Source organism: Rhipicephalus sanguineus, chromosome 1 (genome assembly GCF_013339695.2).
Source record: "Rhipicephalus sanguineus isolate Rsan-2018 chromosome 1, BIME_Rsan_1.4, whole genome shotgun sequence".
Classification (NCBI taxonomy): domain Eukaryota; kingdom Metazoa; phylum Arthropoda; class Arachnida; order Ixodida; family Ixodidae; genus Rhipicephalus; species Rhipicephalus sanguineus.
The window spans coordinates 106423022-106442999 of record NC_051176.1 but is presented as its reverse complement, the minus strand read 5'-3'; the positions used below and the strand labels follow the sequence as shown (position 1 = coordinate 106442999).

The 19978-nt window shown below is 44.8% G+C and overlaps 2 protein-coding genes and 1 non-coding gene across 5 annotated transcripts in view; 2 read left to right on the top strand and 1 right to left on the bottom strand.

Moving 5' to 3' along the window:
* LOC119395151 (cytochrome P450 4c3-like) overlaps window positions 1-19978 on the bottom strand; it is a 387183-nt gene that overhangs the window by 231537 nt on the left and 135668 nt on the right. The gene's annotated exons all lie outside the window — the stretch shown is intronic.
* Window positions 11891-19978, top strand: part of LOC119395087 (cytochrome P450 4c3) — a 56460-nt gene continuing 48372 nt past the window's right edge. For 2 of the 3 annotated variants that reach the window (XM_049415524.1, XM_037662388.2), the window contains exons 1-2: window positions 11926-12103; window positions 14720-15014. In XM_049415524.1, coding sequence (XP_049271481.1) covers window positions 14744-15014 — 271 coding nt within the window. In that variant the 5' untranslated portion in view covers window positions 11926-12103; window positions 14720-14743. Of the gene's footprint in view, window positions 12104-14716; window positions 15015-19978 lie in introns of all 3 variants that reach the window. The other variant, XM_037662381.2, reaches the window with a different exon arrangement.
* Window positions 17120-17191, top strand: Trnat-agu (transfer RNA threonine (anticodon AGU)). Its single transcript has one exon. It is a non-coding gene; the product is annotated as a tRNA-Thr (tRNA).

The following is a 19978-nucleotide window of genomic DNA, read 5'->3' as shown; positions in this document are numbered from 1 at the left end:
TAGGCAAAATGAGGCCTCTGAGATCTAAGCGGGGCACATTTGCCTGCCAGTGCAATCTCGGACGCCACGGACACAGCAGGGTGTGTCCAGATAAGATCGAACACGAGGTCCCGGTCACCATTCCCGATTTTGATGAAACTTGCTGTATGTCTAGGCATTACACCCAGAACAATGGTTTCAAGTTAGTTTCGCGAAAAAAAAATTTTGTTCGCCTGAAAAAAAGATATACAAATTTCGACCGCAAAAAACACTTTTCCGCCAATTTCGCGATTTCTGAATTTTGAGCGCACCTAGGGAATAAACGGTGCACTTTTTGGTCACAATATTTTATTCCCGTCAAAGAACAAGTGAAATACAATCATATGAGTCTATTATTTTCCTTGCGTGTCGAATTACTTTTGAACCAAAAATCACAAACTTGGCCAATCGCACAAAATGCCTGTGTTTGAGGAATTTATTGCTGCAAACAAGTTAAAGTAAGCATAATAAAAATCGGTACATGTTAACTTTGATACTTTCGCTCTCTTTTAAAATAATCTTCGTGGTTTTATTGCGCTCGAAAACTCGATAATTGGGCTGAGGCGTAAAGGTACATTCACACCGAAGGCGGGGCGGCAAAGCGGCGAGGCGGCGAGCGCGCGTACCTGTTCAGACCGCATGGCTCTCTTGGCTGCCCGCGCGGCCGAGGAGGCGGGGCCTCTCGCGCTTTAGCGCACGTGTCGCTATCACGTGGCACGGCTTCTCCCAAAGAGACACCCGCACCACCGCCGCGCCACCGCCGCAGCGCGTTCTGATTGGCTGCTGCAAAGCGGCGAGTAGCGGCGAGCGGCAAAAAATTGGTCCGAGAGCGATCGGACCTGCCGCCTCGTTTTCCGCCCCGCTTTCGCCGCCTGGAGAGGAGGTTTTGCCGCTTTCCGCCTCACCGCTTTGCCGCTTCGGCCGCCCCGCCTTCGGTGTGAATGAGCCTTAAGTGATTTACCAAAAACGCCGAATTTTGAAAATAGTTTTCTCAAAAAGGCCATTTTGAATTAAAAAAAAGATCCTCTGATTGAAGTCAAGGACGTCATCTATCATTTTGCATAAAAAAACGTTGCATTATTTTGGTTGCTAACAAGTTATAATGCGTCAACTGTGACCAAGTCAGCCTAGCGGCCGCGTCGTTCGTTATGTGCTGAAACTCGGATATAAGTTGTTCAATATACTTGTACGTGACATAATCACAAATCAGCAGCTCCACACCAACAAATGCGCTGCCAGGTGTCATGGTTCAGCAAGCTTTGTCGTGCGATCAGCCGCTTGACAAACCCGCAGCAGCGGCCGCTCGATGCTGCGGGCGCTCACATTACATGAGTGCCGCTTCGACTGCGGATGAGCTCCGCTTGCGCGCCAAACTACGCTCAGAGGACGAACGAGAGAAGGAATGCATCACTGTGAAAGTTAAAGGCTGTTAAGTGCCAACAAAAGCCATATTATACAACGAAAACTCTGCCAATAATATTGCAGTGAGAGCCTCCAGTAGAGCGCTCTTGTGTTGCTTTCTCTCTTCTGATGGCCTAAAGATAATTAGGTTCACTCTAGCAGCGATATGTGACAGAAAAGCAAGCCATTGACATATAAAGAAATGTCTCATACGTGCTTCCGATGGTTGAACAACTCAAATTGCAGTTGTTCTTTATCTAGTGCCAGAACACTTGTGTCAGCCGGCTGTGAAGATGAGTGCAAGTCCATTGCTTCATTAAAGCACCGCTTTTACAATATTGTGTTGTTGTGCATCCGCAGATATAATATTCAACGCAAGCCGAGTGTTTATCACGATATTTGGCGGCTGCGGGCATAACAGGAGGAGAAAAAAAGAATACATGCGTGCGGTATTGAAGGGCGCACTACGAAATTGCCGGCAGAGTTTTCGTTGTATAATATGGCTTTCGTTGGCACTTAACAGCCTTTGAACTTTCACAGTGATGCATTCCTTCTTTCGTTCGTCCTCTGAGCGTAGTTTGGAGCTCAAGCGGAGCTCATCCGCAGTCGAAGCGGCATGGATGGATGGATGCTATGAGCGTCCCCTTTATAACGGGGCGGTGACATGTCTGCCACCAGGCTGGAAGAAAAAAAAAAACAAAAAACAACTTCCTTGTTTCAAGTCGGCTTAATACCTTATCTACACTGATTAAATCTATGTTATTATACCAAAAAAAATATAAATTCACGGTCCATCTCTCTGCCTCTTAAGGCAGAATGACCTTATTTTTCCCCATTATTTATTTTTGTAATTTATCTCTACTTTTCTGCCACCAATACTCTAACCGTCTCTTACTTATTTCTATTGCGGACGTGTTCAGCTTTCCATTGTTGTCCCTAAAACCCAAGGCTTCATGTAGACTCGTCTCCACACGTATACCTGGGTGAATATCGCCACATTCAATCAGTACATGTTCCATCGTTTCCTTGTTCCCCCGCAGCATGTACATTGTTCTTCTTCGTTACTGAATCTCGCTTTGTAACTACGCGTTCTAAGGCAGCCCGACCGTGCTTCAAACAGCAAAGCGCTTCCCCTTGAATTATCATAAAACCTTTCCCTACTTATTTCGTTTTTTCCCTTTCGGTAGTTACTCAGAGCCGGCTTCTTTACCATCGCTGTCATACAATAAGTCATCTCCGTCTCTCTGACCTTCCGCTTAATGCTCCTTGTTGCCATATCGCCCGCACTGCTAGCCTGTATATTTACTAGGTGAGCCTCCTAGTTCTTTTTCTCCACTGCGTGTCAACGCTTTTTCTATACAAATACCTGAAAACCTTCTCTGCCCATCTACTCTTCTTCATTTTCCTCAGCCTCTCTTCGAATCTCATTTTGCTCTGAGCTTCCCTCACTTCAAAGCCTGTCCACCCCATATCACCTTTTACAGCCTCATTTATCGTCTTCCCGTGAGCGCCCAACGCGAGGCGGCCCACCGTCCTTTAATTTACATCCATTCCTCAGTGTACCTCTGACTTCATGCACACCACTGAGTTCCCAAATGTAAGCCCCGGGACCATCACACCCTTCCACAGCCCTCGAAGCACCTCGTACCTATTGTATCCCCATAAAGCTCTGTGCTTCATAATTGCAGCATTCCTCTTTCCCTTTGCTACCGATGCTTTCTCTTGTACCTCCATATATCTGTCCGCCTCATTTACCCATACTCCGAGGTACTTGTACTCGCTTACCCTCGGTATTTTTTGGCCCTGTATTATGACCGCATGGTCTTCGTGATCATTGAATACCATCAATCCACATTTTGTTGCACTAAATCCTAGTCCTAGAGCCTCACATTCCCTTCCGCATATATCTGCCAGTCGCTGTATATCATCTTGACTGTCCGCAATTAAGACAATATCATCAGCATAATATAGACCTGGAAGCTTCTGCTCAACCATCGTGCCGACCTGTTTGTGTGACAAATTAAATCCAACGTTGCTACCTTCTAGCGCTTTTTCCATCCTCACCATGTACAGCATGAATAAGAGCGGGGACAAAGGACATCCCTGTCTCAGCCCCTTGCTAATTTCAACGCTGTCCTTGCTACTTATTCCGTCCCATTCTATACAAACTGTATTTTCTCGGTATATTTCCCTCAAAAGCTGTATACAGTCGTCCCCTATGCCCACTTCTTTCAATATATCCCACAAAATTTCCTGCTTAACGTTGTCATACGGCCCGGTGATATCTAGATAAGCTACGTATAAGGGCCTGTTTTCTATTTTCGATATTTCTATACACTGGGTAAGAACAAACAGATTATCGTCTAACCGCCTGTTGATTCGAAATCCATTCTGGAGTTCTCCCAAAATATCATTTTGTTCTACCCACGCTTCTATTTTTAATTTTACTGCCTGCATCGCCAACCTGTATAGCACCGATGTAATGGTTAGCGGTCTATACGAGCGAATGTTATCCTTTTCTCCCCTGCCTTTATAGATTAAGTTCATTCTACTTTTTCGCCAATTGTCTGGTATTTCCCTCTCCTGTAAGCACTTTTCTACGGCTTTCAGCAGTGCTTCTTTAGTTTTATGTCCGAGTTCGTTAATGAGGCTGACGGTAACTCCATCTAAGCCCGGAGTAGTGCGCTTAGGAATTTTTCCTTCGGCCTTCTTCCAATTGAAATTCTCTAGTACTACATCTTCGTCGGTTGCACTCCTTTGCGTACTTTTACTCACCGGCACTCATGTAATGTGAGCGCCCGCAGCATCGAGCGGCCGCTGCTGCGGGTTTGTCAAGCGGCTGATCGCACGACAAAGCTTGCTGAATCATGACACCTGGCTGCGCATTTGTTGGTGTGGAGCTGCTGATTTGTGATTATGTCACGTACAAGTATTTTGAATAACTTATATCCGAGTTTCAGCACGAGAGAGAGAGAAATAGATGAAAAGGAAACGCAGGGAGGTAACCTGGAGTTTCAGCACAAAACGAACGACGCGGTCGCTAGGCTGACTTGTTCACATTTGACGCGTATAACTTGTTAGCAACCAAAATAATGCAACGTTTTTTTTTAATGCAGAATGGTAGATGACATCCTAGACTTCAATCAGAGGGATTTAAAAAAAAAATTAAAAATGGCCTTTTTGAAAAAGCTATATTCAAAATTCGGCGTTTTTGGTAAATCACTTCCGTTTCAGCCCAATTATCAAGTAAAATGTAGCGCGATAAAACCACGAAAATTATTTTTAAAAAGAGCGATGGTATCAAAGTTAATATGTACCGATTTTTATTATCCTCACTTTAAACCGTTTGCAGCAATAAATTCCTCAAACAAGGTATTTTGTGCAATTTGCCAAGTTCGTGATTTTTTTCTTCAAAAGTGCTTCGACAAGCGAGGAAAATATTAAACTGATATAATTCTATTTCACTTGTTCTTTTAGGAGAATAAATATTGTGATTAAGAAGTGCACCGTTTTTTCCCTAGGTGCGCTCAAATTTCAGAAATCGCGAAATTGGCAGAAAAGTGTTTTTTTGCGGCCGAAATATGTATATTTTTTTTTTCAGGCGAACAAATTTTTTTTTCGCAAAACTAACTTCCAAACCATTGTTCTGGGTGTCATGCCTAGACCTACAGCAAGTTTCATCAAAATCAGGAATAGTGACCGGGACCTCGTGTTCGATCCTATCTGGACACACCCAGCAGCAGATTTGAAGGTATCCACGAAGAAATATTTAATGAAGAATTTCTATCGGTTATGTCTCTTTGCTGGGAGACAGCACCACAGCTTTAGTTTACTCTTCAAATATTGTGTCGCATGAGGTAGCTGATAATGAATTGCGTGAGGTATAGCACAAGTGGTGCACTCAAGACGACGGAGTAGACACGGCGCCGCTAATGTGCTGAGGCCACAGCTACAGCGGAGCGACTCTTGCTATAAAGATATAACGTGCCTTCGTCTTGTCTGTTGTCTTGCGTGCACAGCTAGCGCTATGCCTCACGCAACTTTACTGTGTCGTATCTTGCTTGGACACGGTATTTTCGAATGATAGTTAGTTCCGACAGTGGAACGACGACAGGAGGGCGCATAATTTTTTGCGGGTGTGTCGAAAGAATGCAAGCGTAATTCACGGCTGTACTTTCATGTGCGTCGAGAATCAACGACGTAACTTGCGAGCCGCGTCGGTTTTCACATGAAGTGGGTTACTTTTTTCGAATATTTACTTTCTTTCCAGACCCAAAGGGTATGAGCGCCAGCTAGGAACGTCCTTCGTCATCTCCCCCCCCCCCCTTTTATTTTCTGTATTTGTTTCTATATAATTTGCCCTGTGATGTGTTTCTTTTCTCAGTGGCCGGCGTCCACCGAAATTAGTAGTTTTAAACGGAACGGGCCTCTGAAATTTCAAAGCTGTATACAGGTGTTCTCTCCTGCCATGTTGTCCGGCGAATGCTGATTACAGAAATTTACTTTTTCTTAATTTTGATAGGTATTGACGTATTGCGTTAAATCAGTACGTTCACAAACTAGAAGAGTCCTAGTAAATTTACTGATTTCGCGTATTGTATAGCAATAATAATCCGCGGGGTTTTATGTCCCAAAACTAACGCTTATTATAGCCCGACGGTCTCTTCAGTCATGTTGAAGAGATGGCAAAGAACTGGACGTAACAGTATCTGTGAATAGGACATCTAAACCTTCGAGTAAGATGGAACATTGGTCGAGTTGGCACAGCTTCATCGTAGCTACAGCGCGACTGGTACAAGCGAAAGGAAAATAGCTTCAGTTTAAAGTCAGCGCTCTGCTGCGTCCCCTTCATTTCCGTTCGCCTGCGTCAGTCGCAGTGTTGCAACGATAAATATAAACCTTTATTTGGCGAAGTTGCAACAAGACAAGCAAATAGCGCTCAAAACGCAACGAGAGTGGAGGTTGAAGTCATTGTTATATAAACTGTAGGTCAATGTTTCAGTTACTCATGCATGGTTCATCGTGTCCTGCGGCGTATTTGATGGAGACATGTGTTTGAAAATATACATCATTCGCGTAGCGCGCGCGATCGAACTAACTGGAATTCTAGTATAAATCCGGTGGCAGCGATGTGGAAATTTCGAATACGCATGGGTAACTTTTGCGCCAAGCGATAATTCTGTTGCAGTTGTTAGATCGTGAAGGATGGACACAGGCAAAAACATAAACAATGTTGCGCAGTCGCTTTCATATGAGTTGTAATGCGGGGGCCCTGGTCGAAGTGGCACCCAACACCAGACGGAGGCGCCGACATAAATACTGCGTAACTGAATATTGTTTCCGTATTGGTACATTAAAACTAATTTAACGGTGCGGGGCCGCCGTACCCCTTCGAAAACGAACACCGTTTTCAGCTGATACTGAGCGGGATTGCATGTGTTGCCATATTACCACGATATCGCTGCGTTCTTTTCTTGCGTAACCTAGGCACGGATGCTATTTGCCGCAAAAGAACTAAGTAAAAATTTTCTCTTTCTCGCGTTGAGACGCCTACGTCCGCGATGCGCCATGCGCTGCACAAGTTTCGAATATCTTATACGGTGCTTTCCTCGTGGTTTTATTCTCAGACTGCTATTCATACCGCAAGATAACAACAGCAAGCCGAGGCTGACGCTAGCAACGCTCAGAATCGGGACGTGACGGGCGCACTGTGTTCACGTAATCCTAGTACAATCCAGTTTAGCGAGGGGAAGTCGTTTTGTCTAAAATGGCTCATGCTCTTGACGAGGCAGATGTGTACCGTTGGACACATGAATTTCTGTTGATGAACTGGAAGTGTGTTCAGAAATCTGTTTCAGACTGTCTTATCTGCCTCATATGAAGAGTAATGAACCATGCATACATTTATTCGGCTATAAATGCAGCGCTATTCAGTGTTAGATCATGTCTTGCATCCATAAACAGTTAATGTTCACACACACACACACACACACACACACACACACACACACACACACACACACACACACACACACACACACACACACACACACACACACACACACACACACACACACACACACAACTAGTGTATAGTTTTGTTTACGCAGGTTCTTGCTTCCTGTTAGATTTTCACTTAGCAGACAAACAGACAACGACCGAAATCTTGGAAGTTGTGCACATTGGTGAACGAATGCACGCATCCGGACCGGCCGTGCTTGGGACATGTCCTCCGCGATCGCGCCGGAAGACTGTTGCGCAGGCCACGATCGGGAGCATTGCTTTTAAAGACGATAGTCTTCCTTGGGATACTTGAACACAGAAATTTTGGTCCGTCTGCCTTTCTGTCTGTCTGTCTGTCTGTCTGTCTGTCTGTCTGTCTGTCTGTTACACGATTCAGCCACCCGGTCAAAGTTTAAGCACTTGCTGAACGCCCAGCCATCTTGAACTGGTAGCTGCGTTCATACTTGTGAACATTGTCGACCAAAAAGCAAATATTACGCATATCTTAGGCGCAACATCAATACGTAAGTATTAGGTGGTGTGTCTCTTTACTAGCAAATACATAGATGCATAATTCTAAAGACCCTAGTGTTTCTTAGGCTGTGTTAAAGAAATGCGACGCTATGCACGAAAAAGCCCTCTGCCGACGATATGGTGCTGCCACCTGGCAGTGGCCCTGGGTTCTGCACAAGCTCATGTTTCGCGACGCCACTGCCAGATGGCGTCCATATCTCACGCAGCGCCTCGTCTATTTTATCAATGCCAGCCAGATGCGGCCGATTCAACATAGAGGAGGCGCTGTCTGAGGCAAGGCAAAACATTAATTCCTATTCCAACTCCTATTCCAGAACTCAGTCTACCAGTAAGCTTAGAGAGACAAAGCCGGATTAATGACGGTGAAACGAAAAATGCAACTTAACCGACTGATATTCTTTTTTCAGATACTGAATAGAGACTACAGGGTTCACCTAAGGGAACACATCGCACTACAGCCACATCCAGAACAAAACACTCGAAACATGTTACACCACTTAGCCACAGAACAGATTTATTTAAGTATTCTTTCTTGGTTCGGAACATCGATGAAAATATATGGAAAACATACAGAAAACATATAGAAAATATACGGAAAACATATGGATTCAGTATGGAAAATATGGAATTATTGGAATGGCATACGAAACGTTTCAATAGGGGTGGTTATTTGGTTATTGAGGAAGAAGTGGATAACTATGAACCGATTGTGTGTCATTTAGAAATGTGTCATTTAGAAGATCTGTGCAGACATTATCAGTCACTACAGCACCCGATGGTGAAGTAAGCGCTACTTTGTTGCTTTCTTCTTAACAATATTCCAAAAACGTTTGGAATATTGTCAAGCTCAGTGTTAAGCAGATTATTAAATCAAGGAGTTCAGCTGCTACTACGCACGCGTGCAAGAGGATATAACGATTGATAGCCTCCTGAATCTTGTTCTTAAATATACATCCGTTCATTTCAACGGTGTGTTCGAGAAAGCCAGATAAGAAATCGTCTATGAGGATAAGAAACTCGGTGTTTATAATTGAGAAGTTGGCTTTCTTGTAATCCCTGATAATTTTAGAGCTTGTACGTGGTCATATTCTTGTTAGCGTGAAACGTAAGGTGTCCTGATCATTTAAACCCGGTAAGTGTGTTATCATTGAAGTGATACCAACAGATGACATTAGCACCAGATCAAGAAGCGATGAAGTATTAGGAGTTACACGTGTCGGTAAAATAACTGCCTGGAAGAGACCGAAGTGTGGACATAAGGTGACAAAGTGTTCACACTGTGTGCGAGAAGGCTGGGAAAATGGAGAGTTAATGTCCAGTTAATTTGCGCAAAGTTGAAATCAGCCATTAGTATGATCTCTTCTCAAGGAAAACGATCTCTAACTGGATTCGAATAATCATGCAGGCTGTCGCAGAATGAATTTGGGCAAGTAGGAGAGCAATAAAAAACATCGATAATGAGCTAGTTGATAGTAACACAGCACCACAATAATTCTAAATCTGTGTTCAGAGGCACACGAAAGGAATTGATGTTCTCACCTATTGCTAAGGTCACACCACCTCTAGTTCTGTTTGTTCGGTTGTTGATTACAATATAAGCTCTGAGGTAATTATTTTGTTTGTTAAGCTCGTTCCGGTTAGCCCTATTATGTTTGCATTTGTATCGCTAATTACTCTGCTTAGTTCTCACTTTCGTAGAATGCTACGTATTTTGGCGTATAGTATCGAGATGGCTGACCCCGCCACCGTGGACTGCTGACCCGACGGTCGCGGGATCGAATCCCTGCCGCGGCAGCCGCATTTTTTATGAAGGCGAAAATTCTGTAGCATTCTCTTTCATATTTGTTCATTTGCATATGACTGCGTAATCTATCGTACAATAACTAGCACAACTGACTTCGCGCTTCTTCAAAAGGATCTGAACACTGTGCACGAGTGGCGCGGTAACTGGCACATGGAATTAAATGTCAGTAAGTATGCGAGTTTCTCGTACTAACATGGCAGATCCTGCGGATCGCATAAATAAGGAGCCATTAGAATCAGTAACATCATACAAGAACTGAGGTGTGCATATAACAAAAAAATTATCTTGGGATAAACGCACTGAACATATCAAAACTAAAGCCAACTAAACCAAACATATCAAAACAAATATATATATATATATATATATATATATATATATATATATATATATATATATATATATATATATATATATATATATATATATATGTATGGTTTCGAAAGAATATTCCTGGCTATTGGTTTAATTATATGAAAGAAAACTTGTCACAGTGAAAAACATAACAACATTTATTCTGAGCTTTCGGCCGGGGACCGGCCTTTATCAAAGAATGCATTCGTACATGGCGTACGGGTTTAAGTACAGATTTTGTCAATACAAAGATGTGGACACACCATCGTGATTCACATATCACATATAACATATAACAGGATCTGCGTGATCTGTGAACGTATAGCCCTAAGGCACACGTGCCACTGTGGGCAGCGAGCCAACCTTCTATTGTGCGAATAACATTACAATTGTGTTCTTTCAGTCTTTCATCCAGCCAACGGCCTGTCTGTCCGATGTAATTTTTTCTATAATACATAATAATCCGATAGGACGGGTTATTTACGCAATGCCTAAATTTATGACGGTATTTGAAACGGCACCCTTGCTAATGACCACATAGCGGAGTCGGCAGTTCTGTCTGTGGTTCGGTCCTGGAGTGAGAATAATCGCCGGCGCGAGAGAGCGATATCCATTTCAGAGGTCAAAAAAGTATAAATGTTAGTCGCAGTATTCGTTTGTGGAAGTGCGACTCAATACATCTATAACACTTCTTCCATTTGTTTTACCTCATAAGGTAAATGTGCAGCTTACTATGCGCATAATGCACGAATAACATTTTGCGAGTAGTTGCGACGTAACGCCATTCGTAAAGAGTTCATAAAATCTGCAGTTCAAACGTTCTTTCGTGGCTACCCTGGAACGCTGCCTCTGGAGCAGTAGCTTGCACTATGCAAACAACAGCAGCAGAAGCAGCAGCAGCAGCAACAACAACAACAACAACAACAAAAATAGTGTGGGGCCAAATCCGGTGAATAAGTAGCGTAACTAAGCACAGCCATGGAACTGTGTACCAAAAATTCGCGAACTTAGTGCACAATTGGGGAAGAGCGAACGCTGCGACCAAATTTGGTCGCACGCAAACTCTTTAGGCGGAGGGGCATCGTGATCCTGCATCGCCCTTGTGGTCTTCGTGACCCTCCGAAAAACGCCTGCACTCTCTTGAGCACACTACTTGTCAGCAGTGCATGCTTTCCAATGAAATAGTCACGCAACACGTGATCAATATCTGTGCCATCTCTGGGGAATTCAGCAAGACATTTAAAATTGATCCTTTTTTCCGCCCGTTCGTAGACGGATATTTCAACCAAGAATAAATATTGGTTGCCCGTAAAAGGCACGGATCAAATTCTGCTTTGGCAAACAGTAGTCCGACGCTTAATACTACTGTAGAAGTTAACGGGGGTTTCTCAAGGCGGAAAAAGTGTCGATACGCCCTGTTAGGCTCTTTCTTGCTCCCTGCGTGGCCATTTGGGACCGGCCTCGCACATTTTAGAACACCTCAACGACCATCGGAAATGAAAAGAATGAACTTGAAGATTGCAGCCTGTGCCTAACCACATCCGCGGCCTTGGCCCGGCGAGTATCTGCACTTGTGCACTCTACACACACACTTTCCTTACCCGCAGTCCATTTCGCTTGCACAGCTTCGTTCGATTGCACACCAGCTTTCGCTCTCGCTTGGCGCGCGCTCTTGGCGCACGTGACAGGCAGCGACTTCAAGGCCGGTTGGGGGCACGCGCGATTGCCTGAACGTCGCGCAACGACGCGTACGTGTAGGGCGCGCTGCCTTTGCTCGCTGCTGAAAACATCGCCGTGCTGCTACCACTGCTACAGCGAGCCGATCTGGGTGCGGGGCCCGGCGTACATGATCGTTCGCGCCGCGCAGCGTCGAAACATTCTGCGGAACAAGTAGTTTGAATGATTTGCACGCGAAGGCTGGGTGCAGTCTTTATGTTGGTGACTCGCGGCAGCTCATTCAGCGCTTCGGCATAGCGTCGTGCCGGCAAGGTAGGTGTGATGCAATGGCTCGAAGCTCGCCCTCTCTCTCCTCCCTCGCCCGCTTGACTTCCCCCACCGTATACGATATGTCGCTTGTACTAGCGGTGCTCGCTTAGCGTTCGTGGTGTAGATGGACTTCGTCTAAGAAACTCTTTAGCAGTTAATAAATTATGAATCAATTAATCGGTTATTCCAGCAACATAGGTTAAGGTGAAACTGGAACAGACGAATGTATGGTGCTGAAGACATGAGATCATTAGCAAACTTGAGTTTGTTTAACTTGCGCCAAATACTGAACGTTGCGAATTTGCGAATTGAGTAAAAGTGTGTGTGCCCACGCAGGTACCTCTGAGAGCATAATTGTTCAAAGCGTTTGGGAGAAAAGAAATTAAAGATTACTCCATATGAATAGCTGCAATATCTTAGATTACAGTGCAGGGTTTCACAAGAATTAAATATGGAATTTAGTAGGTTAGTGCCTTCTTTTCTTACTTCTACAATTACGTTATCACCTAAATAAATATATAACCTGTGCTCGTCCGTACAAAGCAGTTCGAGCTCTATAGCGATTGAAGAGCGACTAACGAAACATGGCATGATATATTTAATTATACAAGGTGGTCAGTTGATCACAAGCGTAATTTCGTGTGACACTTTCGGAACTCGAGTGCTTCTTAGTCAAATCAACATTTGTCGGATACATTGAGAAGCGTCGGAACTATATATACACTTGATGAGCTAATGTTCACAAGGTTCTCGGTCTTATGTCCGGAAAATAAACAGTGCCGGATAATGCAACAGCCGCCGAGATTACATTCGCGCTGCCTGATCGCTTATACCATTATCATGCACTGTCTGCCAACTGAACCTCCAAGTGACAGCGGATGGTGCACTATGTAGAACTTTCTTTTCTCTCTCTCTCTCTCACCCTATTGCTTCCTACTTTTCGTGGATAGATAGGTCCTGGCGCCGGCTTGTCTACGTTTTCGGATAAAGAATTCCTGCCTCCCCCTCACCCACCCACCCACAAAAATTTGGAAAAATTTGAATGAGAAGCTCAGAATGACGAAAGGTTTAGAGGGATTGTAGGAATTCATGTAACAGAAAGGTAGGCTTTTAGGGTATGGGCAGCCTGATAGCATTTCATTGCGCTTGAGTTAGTATACCTTCTGCGTTTCATCATCCTATACCTTTGCGAAAAAAGATTGCAGTTGTGAAGGCGTGCAACACGAACACAACTTCCACATGTAGAACACACGTGATGAGGTAAACAGCACACAAGTGTTGTCCGTTTCGTTCTGCTTGTGTTTATCCTTGCGCGCTTGCCTTTCAGTGAACTGTTTTTCTCTTCTCTCTTATGCCCATCTGTGTTTCCCTTCTCCCACTCCTTGTGTAGGGTAGCAAACTGGTTGTTTCAGTCCTGGTTAACCTCCCTGCCTTTCTCATTTGTACCTCCCCTTACAACCTCTAGCCTACCCGCGTCCTCGTTCGTGGTCATGGCTTCTTAAGCAAATTACACAACAGCAAACTGCTCAGTGTCATTAAAAACTCGCACCTTTGTCGCCCAGAGTGTCCTTTACCCATACTCCAAGCGTAAGCAGCACAAGTCAATAATAGTGGCTGGTGGGCAAACAAAACATAAAGGCAGTGCATAGGCAGATCGCGCAGCGTGCGACTGCTTAGGGCTAAATGCTTGAAGTTTTGCAATTACTATATAGATTTTTTGCGTACATAGTAGTGCGAATAAAAGTTGTGCTATTGGTGTTTTGGAATTTAAAAAGAAATGTCTGAGAGCAAAAAAAATGTAATGCAGCAGGTTTTCTATCTTCTCTTTTTTTAACACGAAAGTGTTTTATGCCGGGGTCCACCACAGCTCAACTGACGTGTTATCATCAGGGATATCGCGTTGTAAAGTATAAATACTAACAGATTGCAAAGAAAAATAACTACAAAAAAAGTTCCGTCACCGCAAGTCGTACTTACGACCCCTCGCTCCGCAGCGCGAAACGATTCGGCCAGAGACGGCACGTTCTTTGCCATGCTAACGGCGAGCTATTCATATACACCATTTGCCGGTGGCGGTACTCAGAGATCGGTGGTACATCAGCGTGTTTTCGTTATCACTAGCGAGATGGCGCGAAGGGCTCGAAGAGCGTGCTTTAAAGGTCGTCGCACCACGCGGATGAGCGCGCGGATCTACAGGGCGTGGTCGCTCGTGCGCGCGCTTATCTCGTGATAGCGGTGGTTTGTACGTCTTGTGCTCTCACCGCAAGTTTGCGTTGAGAGCACGAAGGTCACTTCGCTCACTACAGCGGCCGCTTATGCGAAAGGAGTGTGCTGCTCACACAGAAATAAGTTACAACTGTGACAGTTCGCGCTCATCCTGTGTATGTTCGTTCCATGCGTCCTTTCTGCTTGAGGAGCGCGTTGCAAGTTTCGAGCTGCTTGCCGTTCTTCGCGCGACATTACAATTTGTTGCTGTAGCATTCATTCCTTTGCGCTTGGGGCAAAATAATGCACAACAAACGTTCAACTACGTCTGCGAAGACACGTTTCACTTTCGTGTTATACCGATTCCTATGACAGAGGGATCAGCCATATATTTTTTTTTCTCTGTTGTAGCAGCATCAGCTGTGTCAGCACCTGGAAATGTCGTCCTCCGCGGCGTATTACTCCTCTGGCTTCCTGGACTCGAATGGTGTGGCTGGAGCAGCATCATTCTTCGCTGTGGTCCTTGCGTTGTGCATCTGCGTAGTGGTCTCAGTGGTCTTGGCTTTCCTACTTACAGTGAAGTTCATTCAGTTGAGAAAGCTTCGAAGTATCAAGAGTGTGCCACACAGACGTGAACCTCTGCCTTACATGAACCTGCTGTCGTTGCTCAAAAGTTGCTCACAAGGAGGACCAACATGGTTAAGCGCAAGTGAGTGTTCATATTCTTAAAAAGTTTCTTATTGGTAATGCTGAAAAAGAACAATGCGCTCATTCTTTCCCAAGTTTATGCAAACCAAACACGCACCACGCGATTCGTGTTCCTAGCGATTGTGAGGATCATACAACGCTATATTGTAACTAAAAAAAAAAAAAACTCACAGGGTCCCTCATGCATTCGCCTAAGACGACTCGAAAGCGAAAGCAGTCTTCTTTTTCTTATCATTCGATGTATTGATCCTCCAGCGCACCCCTCCGAACGTTTTCTGCCCCTAACGTGGTTTTGCACCGCCTCCAGAATCGGAGGCATTGGGAGTTTTCTGCACCTCACCTGGTTTTGCACTGCCTCCGTGATCGGCCAACCTTTGACCAAGCGACGATGTCATGTGATGACTTCATCATGTGACGTCACGTTGTGATCCGTCATGATGGCGTCATGATCACGTAACTGATTAGGGCGATCTGTGACCAGGGTGACGTGGTATGATGACGTCATCACGTGATAATTTTTGCATCGTGTTGACGCCGACGCCGATGGTCGATTTTCTCGTTTGATGTGGCACCTAAGGCTTTCGCCTTAAGAAGTGTTCTGCAGATGGACTCCCAGTAAGGCTCCCCATAAGTGCCTATTCGCAATACCCACGAGCTATAGACTATTTTACGGATGGTTTCTGGTGCCACCATATTGGGCTGTTAAGCTTGCCTTTCTTTATCTTTAACAACTAAACGGACAATGCTACGGTGCACGTATACGCATGAAGACGGTCGGGTCGGTGCAGTTAACGTATCTTGACCTTCAAACGTCACGATATGCAAAAATTAGAACACGTTCGTTTAACAGCCGAAGGTGCCGGCGCCCATATGTCTTACGTAGAATCGTATATAGGTGGCGCGCTGTGCGATTTAAAATGGCGCCCGGAGGAGAGTCAACCCGTCTGCTAGCATAGGGACACATAGGACGTGCGGACACACGGTCCGTGCCGCTTTCACCGGTTGAAGTCATGAGCTGCCCTGAAATGGATATCAGACCAAAATACTTGCCCAAATCATGGAAAGTGCTAAATGCTCGCCACCCCATTATTTGCCGTGGTGTGAAAGGTTATATTTCAGCTCCGCTGCCGGGTACCAACGATGCTTTGCGAAGTATTGTGCGCGCTACAGAAAACTGCATGGACTAGAGCAGACGTATGAACTGAACGGCACTCCGAGGTACCTACGTACCCAGCCTGCCGGACGGATTTGCCGCAGTAATAGGGCACTAGCGAGTGGCACCATCGTTGCTGCACGGGACCGCATGTTTAACGTAACGATGGTTTCGAAACTTGTTACGCCGTCGTCAGTACTTGTGTAGTCAGGAATGCGGAGTTGCTTCTTCAACGGAACGGAAGTATTCAACATCCCCCTCAGTTGTGCTTGTGTCACATGTCATGCTCAGACTCTAGCCGTGCGTAGTTCACTTCTCTCGGGTGTTGCAGGTTCGATCAGCACCTCGAAACATGAATCGTCAGAAGAACGCATACGCATGCTTCTCTCAACGTCAAATAATTTGACGTTGCGAAAGTTCGTCGAACATCAATGCCGTTCGGACGGTACAGGTGAAGTGGCCGTGATTTGCATTTCGCGGGCTTTCTTTGCAGCTTAAAAAAAAAGGTACACGTGAGACTTTCTTGCAACTACTGCAGTGGGGGTTTGTGAAGGCGCTCTCGAACTTTGCAAATCCCAATTTCTTGCCTAATGTTAATATTTAGCAGTTTAGGTAAATAATCCTAATCAACAGATTACAAAAGATAAATATTTCTGCAGTGCACAAGGTGGCTGTCAACAATACGCAACTGATTTTACTCGCCTGCCTCTAATATTGTATTTTTTAACCCTTGACACAAGTTAGCTGGGATACCCGGTGGCACTCACGCAGCACGTGATATTTTTACGAGCTGGCAGCTGACCAATAATCCCTGCCAGCTCGTAAAAAGATCACTTGCTACGTGACACCAACAGGCAGAGTGTTCCACACTCGCTGCCATGGCTGCGATCGGTGCTGACTAACACAGGTTTAAATGCACATATATACGCCATAAAGTGGACGGGGTGATGATCGTCGCCGTAGCTCAGTGGTAGAGCATCGGACGAGTTATTCGAAGGTCGAAGGTTCGGTCCCTGCCGGCGGCAAGTTATCTTTTCGTGCACTTCACTTTCTTCACATTTATATCCTAATTACTACATTCTCATTAATATTGTGTCTAACGAAGAAAAACGAGCCCTTAAAATTCCCCTTATATATATATATATATATATATATATATATATATATATATATATATATATATATATATATATATATATATATATATATATATGGAATGTGCACTGAGCTGGTGGCGCCGCGGTGCGGGAGTGAACGAAAGCTACTGGCGTGCTCCGCGAAGCAGCCGACCCATGAGCTGAGCCGTGCCTGTTAGCGGTGCTTCGCAATGTCGCGCATCAGTTGATGTGTCGTAAACTGTGCCAATAACTATACGAACTACGCACCTTGAACCAAATTTTTCAGTTTTCCGCCTTGACCATGCTTCAGAAAGAGGCGGGAACGCTGCATTAGTGTATGAAGTACATGTAGCGTGATTCCACGTAAGATCGAACAAACGATGGCTGGTCGACCTCTCAGATTTATTTCAAAATTTTATATATTATTGCCTGATGAGTGGAAAGAAGAGATCCCCAATTTGTTTTGCCGCCAAAAATTTTTTCGAAGCACAGGAAATCAATAATGACGAAGAGGTGGAGTGGAGCGCTCATCCGCTCTGCTGTTTTGGCCAAATTTCGTTATGAATTGCACAAAATCTATTAAAGTTAGGTAGCTGAAATTTCTTTAACTAAATATATGCATGTGTTTGCTTCTGCTCAGGTATTTTTAGTTTTTATGTGTAGTGTAGATGTTTTTATAAAAAACCTCAAAATTGGCCCAGGGTACGTTATTTTCTTTACTTTGAACGTCCTTATCTCAAAAAAGCCTTATACCAAAGCGACAAAAATTCAGCAGTACGTTCTTTGCATGCTTATCTACCAAACTGCTGAATCTTATATTTATATAACTTTTCAGTAAAGAGATATGATCGGGCTAAGTTCAAGAAAACACCGAACAATGGCAACTTCTGACGACAATTAAAAAAAAACATTTTTTATATTTCTTAAACATTGTCCACTTATCCTCCTCCACATCAGCTTTCACAATCATTGAAAACATGTTGCATAATGTTGTTGCACTAATAGTTACGGCCCCTCCAATGAGGCCCTTAGGCAAGGATTGGCAATTCCAACTCCTTGCCCAGCAAGTGTATAAAATGCAGGCAGGATTGAATTTCTTTTTATTAAAAGGCCAGCAGTACCAAAAAAAGTGTCGACAGCACTGAAGACGTTAATTTTGAAATTATTTGGTCACTGCAGCGGCCACGAGCGCGGGGCTACCAAGCAGGCGCGCGCGCCCCCGAGATGCTCGTTGTAAGAGACGGCGCAGTGAGAGCTCGTTTTCGCGTCCTCAGACCGATTGAGTTCGAAACAGCAACACCTCTCGGGTGACTTGAACGCACGTGCACTGGAGCTTTGGTACTCTATCCACCCTCTGTTCGCATCGCAGCTAGGTGCTGATAACACGGCGGAGATGGAAGCAAGATGAAAACTCTATAAGGGAGCTATGAGCGCTCGCTTCACGCACGCTACTGCCTGAGAAACTGCGCTGCGCCAGTTGCGATCAGTGAAAAGCATGAACGTGGTGCTCCAGTGGCAAAGAAAAAAATATGGAACGTCAAAGGAAAGAAAAGCAAAACTATCGGTAACCGGATGCGCTTGCCTATCTTAGATGTCGGCAGCAGACGGCGTGTTCGGTGCGCTGTTCACACTTCATTCGGCGCGGATAGGTCTTGTGCTTTTCTCTTACTCTACTCCTCCTATGCGTCTCATGACGATAAAGTATAGCTCTGAATGAGTGTATTGTGGAGACTACCTCTCGAAGCACAAGAAGCTTAAAGGAGTACTGACACGAATTTTAAAAAAATTCGGATTGTTGCTCTAAATAAAAATACTGGTGTCGAGAAACCTAAAACGACTATTGTGGTGCCTGGGAATGCATCGTATATATTTTAATTAGCGCCACCTTAAAAATACACTTTCGGTTTCAATATCGGGGGGGTGGCTTCTCAGTGTCGTTTCATAGCAGTGTGACGTCACGGAGATACAGAAATTCGCGACGTACTAGCGGAAAATCCGTCATCTGCTCGTGGTGCACATAAACAACGATGAGTGAATTGTCGTCCTGTGACCCTGACAGTGATTTCTACGATTTAGGCTGCATGCAGGACGCAGAACTCGCAAACTCGGAGGAACTGTCTTGACTCGTCGGGATAATGTCCTTGCAGTGGGGCTGGCTTGCAGATGCTCAGCGACGAAAACTTCAAAGTCAAATTAAAATATTTTATACGTGTTCTCCGACTCCAGTGTGTGGACAGCGTTGACACCGCATACCAACGAAGCAAAAAATGTCCCTTTTGCGATGTCTCAAAATCGTGTCACTACTCCTTTAATTATTGCAAAGAAACCAAAATTTCGCAGAGTTACCGACCTAGACATAAATGCTTTGAAGGAACGTTTAACGCCCGAATGATCAGTGACTGTCAGTGAGACGGACTACTTGTGCTGCGCGTGCTTTTGCTACCACTGCAATGAATGATCTTCACGGAACGCACAGTTTAACGATGACATTCTTATGCCCCCTGAAAACGAAATCGACGTCATTAACCAGATCACTGCGACTACCGGTGCACGTGCGTTCAAGTCACCCGAGAGGTGTTGCTGTTTCGAACTCAATCGGTCTGAGGGCGCGAAAACGAGCTCTCACTGCGCCGTCTCTTACAACGAGCATCTCGGGTGCGCGCGCGCCTGCTCGGAGCCCCGTGCTCATGGCCG